This window comes from Oncorhynchus tshawytscha, unplaced genomic scaffold (assembly GCF_018296145.1).
Source record: "Oncorhynchus tshawytscha isolate Ot180627B unplaced genomic scaffold, Otsh_v2.0 Un_contig_8328_pilon_pilon, whole genome shotgun sequence".
NCBI classification, from domain to species: Eukaryota; Metazoa; Chordata; class Actinopteri; order Salmoniformes; family Salmonidae; genus Oncorhynchus; species Oncorhynchus tshawytscha.
The window spans coordinates 151,043-156,782 of NW_024609459.1; the positions used below are offsets into that span (position 1 = coordinate 151,043).

Here is a 5,740-nt window from a genome sequence, read left to right on the forward strand (position 1 = left end):
TCAAGACTGTTGAAAAATCATTACAGGTGAAGCTGGTTGAGAGAATGCCAAGAGTGTGTAAAGCTGTCATCAGGGCAAAGGGGGGCTATTTTGAAGAATCTAAAATATATTTTGATTTGTTTAACACTTGTTTTGTTATTACATGACTCCATGTGTGTTATTTCATAGTTTTGATATCTTCATTATTATTCTACAATGTAGAAAATAGCAAAAATTAAATAAAAACCCTTTAATGAGTAGGTGTGTCCAAACTTTTGACTGGTACTGTAGGTGTATTGTTTGTTAAACTTTGCAATCAATGTTTTCTTCTTGGCATACATTTTAAAGTGGAAACGTGAGTCTCAGCATCACTCCGTTACAGTGAAATGGCCCATAAACAAAAACACATTCTCAGGTCAAAAACACAAGTCAGAACACAGCCTCTCTATTCTCTCATGTGATTTCAGGTCCTCTGACTGGGAAAATGTCTTTCCACACTGAGAGCAGTGGTATGTCTTCTCCTCCTGTGTATGTATTCTTTCATGCTTATTCAGATGCCTTAACCGGTTAAATCTCTTTCCACACTGGGAGCAGTGGTAGGTCTTATCCCCGCCTGTGTGTGTCCTGTCATGTCTATTCAGGCCTCCTAACTGGGTAAAACTCTTTCCACACAGGGAGCATTGGTATGGCTTTGCTCCTGTGTGGGTATTCTCGTGAGTTTTCATGGTCACCAACCACCTAAAACTCTTTTCACAATAGGAACAGTGGTAAGGCTTCTCACCTGTGTGTATTCTCTCGTGCATTTTCAGGGACCCTGACTTGGTAAAACTCTTTCCACACTGGGAGCAGTGGAAAGTCTTCCTCCCTTCTGTGTGTATTTTCTCGTGTGTTTTCCAGTTCCCTATCCAGGTAAAACGCTTTCCACATTGGGAGCAGTGGTAAGGCTTCTCTCCTGTGTGTATTATCTCGTGCGCTTTCAGGTTGCCTAACTTAGTAAAACTCTTTCCACAGAGGGAACAGTGGTGTTTTCCTGCTGGTTTGGGCGCCTCTGTGTCTGGTTCCCCTGAAGGACTCTTCCCGCTGTCAGAGTGAGAGTCTGGTCTCTCTCCTGCCAAAACAAACAGAGTATTTAGTTAATCAGAGACCTGAATGAAAGCTCCACATGATAATACTGTCTTCCTATTTGGTTGAATCAAGACTGGTTCCCTCAGTAACATTGCTGTTAAAAATAAACTTGGTGAGATTTTAAAGGCAAATAATATAGAGCTTCAAATTGAATCTTGCACTTATGGAATGTCATGTTTATAGGCTGAGCAGAGATCTCTAATAATAGATAATGTCATGTTTATAGGCTGAGCAGAGCTCTATAATAATAGATAATGTCATGTTTACAGGCTGAGCAGAGCTCTATAATAATAGATAATGTCATGTTTACAGGCTGAGCAGAGCTCTATAATAATAGATAATGTCATGTTTATAAGTTGAGCAGAGCTCTGTAATAATAGATAATGTCATGTTTATAGGCTGAGCAGAGCTCTCTAATAATAGATAATGTCATGTTTATAAGTTGAGCAGAGCTCTGTAATAATAGATAATGTCATGTTTATAGGCTGAGCAGAGCTCTATAATAATAGATAATGTCATGTTTATAGGCTGAGCAGAGCTCTATAATAATAGATAATGTCATGTTTATAGGCTGAGCAGAGCTCTATAATAATAGATAATGTCATGTTTATAGGCTGAGCAGAGCTCTCTAATAATAGATAATGTCATGTTTATAGGCTGAGCAGAGCTCTATAATAATAGATAATGTCATGTTTATAGGCTGAGCAGAGCTCTATAATAATAGATAATGTCATGTTTATAGGCTGAGCAGAGCTCTATAATAATAGATAATGTCATGTTTATATATGATTTATAATAATGGAGCTCTAAATGCATCATTGTTAACACTGGTGCTCCCAACTTAAAGTGAAGACAACATAAAATATAACCAGGAACAAATATTAGTTTTAAATCCATTGAGATACAGCCTATAGGGCCTAGTTTTAAATCCATTGAGATATAGCCTATAGTGCCTAGTTTTAAATCCATTGAGATATAGCCTATAGTGCCTAGTTTTAAATCCATTGAGATATAGCCTATAGTGCCTAGTTTTAAATCCATTGAGATATAGCCTATAGTGCCTAGTTTTAAATCCATTGAGATATAGCCTATAGGGCCTAGTTTTAAATCCATTGAGATATAGCCTATAGTGCCTAGTTTTAAATCCATTGAGATATAGCCAATAGGGCCTAGTTTTAAATCCATTGAGATACAGCCTATAGTGCCTAGTTTAAAATCCATTGAGATATAGCCTATAGTGCATAGTTTTAGAGCAAATAAATCCCAGAACAACAGCAAAGGACCTTGTGAAAATGCTGGAGTGAACAGGTACAAAAGTATCTATATCCACAGTAAAACAAGTCCTATATCGACATAACCTGAAAGGCCGCTCAGCAAGGAAGAAGCCACTGCTCCAAAACTGCCATAAAAAAGCCAGACTACGGTTTTCAACTGCACATGGGGACAAAGATCGTACTTTTTGGAGAAATGTCCTCGGGTCTGATGAAACTGTTTGGCCATAATAACCATCGTTATGTTTGGAGGAAAAAGGGGGAGGCTTGCTGAAGAACACCATCCCAACCGTGAAGCACAGGGGTGGCAGCATCATGTTGTGGGGGTGATTTGCTGCAGGAGGGGCTGGTGCACTTCGCAAAATGGCTTAAGGACAACAAAGTCAAGGTATTATCGTGGCCATCACAAAGCTCTGACCTCAATCCTATAGAAAATGTGTGGGCAGAACTGAAAAAGCTTGTGCGAGCAAGGAGGCCTTACAAACCCGACTCAGTTACACCAGCTCTGTCAGGAGGAATGGGCCAAAATTCACCCAACTTTTTGTGGGAAGCTTGTGGAAGGCTACCCGAAACGTTTGACCCAAGTTAAACAATTTAAAGGCAATGCTACCAAATACGAATTGATGGCTACCTCAGCATTCTGGTTACTACATGATTCCATATGTGTTATTTCATAGTTTTGATGTCTTCACTATTATTCTACAATGTAGAAAATAGTACAAATAAAGAAAAACCCTTGAATGAGTAGGTGTGTCCAAACTTTTGACTGGTACTGTATATGATGTATATGATGTGGTACCAAACATCAGGTGGTTACCATAGTAACATACTATACAATGTGGTATCATATATATAGGACATTTCAATCAGATCAGTCTGCCTTACAATATCACTGAAAAACGTAGGACCTAATAAAACCATAGATTTTATAAACAAATTATTTAGATCTTCAAATCATATTTTAGAAAAATATATTTAGAGATGTTTAAAAAATTGTGAAAAATATATATATCGAGCATTTTATCCATTAACATTTTGTTGGTTGAGTCCCCACTCTGTAGCTTTAACAATTCCTACAGCACAACATTATTCAAGTGTAGAATACCCTTTAAAAAACATTAGTTCAACAACTGCAGACTTCGTGCCCTTATTTTTTAAGACTTACTGGTGTTAATCAGATCTCCGGTCTTCTCTTCTTGTTCCTCCTCCCCCAATGTAACGGTAATCTCACCCTCCTCCTCTTTCACTCCAAAAACTGCATCCACCTCTTTCCCTTCCCCTTCTTTCACAGTAACATCCCCCTCTTTCTCCTCTTCTTTTACTGTAACATCCTCCTCCTCTTTCACTCTGAACTCGTCTTTCTCTTCTTTCACTGCAACATCCTCCTCTTCTACTTTTGTTACTGTAACATCCTCCTCTTCCTTCTCCTCTTTTACGACAACATTCAGCCACAGACCCTCTTTCTCCGTCCAGCAGACCTCCTCTTCTTTATCAGGAGGAGAGCAGCTCAGTGAACACATGGTCAGAGATGTTATCAAGCTAACTAGTTAGCATTAACGACTAGCCTGGAGCTACTGCTATCTTAACGGGTAGATGACCAGACGGGTAGATGACTACGGTAACTAACAACGTAGGCATGAATATTAAATTAAATGGGATAACAAGTAGATACGACAGAAGTGTGTTTAAAACATAGCTAGTAATACACCGGAGCAGTCTAAATAGCTTTAATGTTTCGGCTTTGTTGTCTAGAAAGCTACCGAGGTGTCTGACCAGCTGTTGTTGTTGAAGGAACGTCCCGTCCACTAGATTATACGTCACACTGGCAGCGTCGCCTGAAAGACGCTCATCGCCATCTGCTGACTGGAGTTGGCAACGCAGTTGAGGGAAACGTTATTTCATTATAAAATACAATTCTATAGATACGTACAAATAGAAGCATGTGTTGATTGATTAGTGCAGATTTTTAATGAGTGAAATTTTGAATCAAACTCAACATCTACACATGTTGGCTTGGCCCCTAAGACCCTCACAAACTTTTACAGATGCACAATTGAGAACTTCCTTTCGGGCTGTATCAAACCTGGTTCGGAAACAGCACCGCCCACAACTGCAGGGCTCTCTCAGAGGGTGGTGCGGTCTTCCCAATGCATAACCGGGGGCAAACTACCTGCCCTCCAGGACACCTACAACACCCGATGTCACAGGAAGGCCAAAAAGATCATCAAGGACATCAACAACCGAGCCACGGATGATTCTCCCCGCTATCATCCAGAAGGCACGGTCAGTAAAGGTACATCAAAGCTGGGTCCGAGAGACTGAAAAACAGCTCCTATCTCAAGGCCATCAGACTGTTAAATAGCCATCACCAGCCGGCTACCTCCCGGTAACTCTTTTCAAATCAAATCAAATTGTATTTGTCACTTGCACGAAATACAACAGGTGTAGACGTTACAGTGAAATGCTTACTTACAAGCCCTTAACCAACGATGCAAATTTAAGAAAATACCTAAAAAATCAAAAGTAAGAAAAAAAGTAAGAGATAAGAAAAACAAATGATTAAAGAGCAGCAGTAAATAACAATGGCAGAGCTACCAGTACAGAGTCAATGGCAGAGCTACCAGCACAGAGTCAATGGCAGAGCTACCAGTACAGAGTCAATGGCAGAGCTACCAGCACAGAGTCAATGGCAGAGCTACCAGTACAGAGTCAATGGCAGAGCTACCAGTACAGAGTCAATGGCAGAGCTACCAGTACAGAGTCAATGGCAGAGCTACCAGCACAGAGTCAATGGCAGAGCTACCAGTACAGAGTCCAGTACAGAGTCAATGGCAGAGCTACCAGTACAGAGTCAATGGCAGAGCTACCAGTACAGAGTCAATGGCAGAGCTACAGAGTCAACAGAGTCAATGGCAGAGGCAGAGCTACCAGTACAGAGTCAATGGCAGAGCTACCAGTACAGAGTCAATGGCAGAGCTACAGAGTCAATGGCAGAGCTACCAGTACAGAGTCAATGGCAGAGCTACCAGTACAGAGTCAATGGCAGAGCTACCAGTACAGAGTCAATGGCAGGCAGAGCTACCAGTACAGAGTCAATGGCAGAGCTACCAGAGTACAGAGTCAATGGCAGAGCTACCAGTACAGAGTCAATGGCAGAGCTACCAGTACAGAGTCAATGGCAGAGCTACCAGTACAGAGTCAATGGCAGAGCTACCAGTACAGAGTCAATGGCAGAGCTACCAGTACAGAGTAAATGGCAGAGCTACCAGTACAGAGTCAATGGCAGAGCTACCAGTACAGAGTCAATAGCAGAGCTACCAGTACAGAGTCAATGTGTCAATATGCACAGGTGTCGAGGTAATTGA

The 5,740-nt window shown here is 40.9% G+C and overlaps 1 protein-coding gene across 1 annotated transcript; it reads right to left on the reverse strand.

Moving 5' to 3' along the window:
* Nucleotides 1–245: 245 nt before the first annotated feature.
* Nucleotides 246–4,812, reverse strand: LOC112220596 (zinc finger protein 239). Its single transcript, XM_042315414.1, has 2 exons — nt 3,541–4,812; nt 246–1,087 (listed from the first exon to the last, which is right to left on the reverse strand). Exons 1-2 carry the CDS (start codon nt 3,893–3,895, stop codon nt 396–398), a joined length of 1,047 nt encoding a protein of 348 aa, XP_042171348.1. The 5' UTR covers nt 3,896–4,812; the 3' UTR covers nt 246–395.
* Between the last annotated feature and the right edge of the window lie 928 nt (nt 4,813–5,740).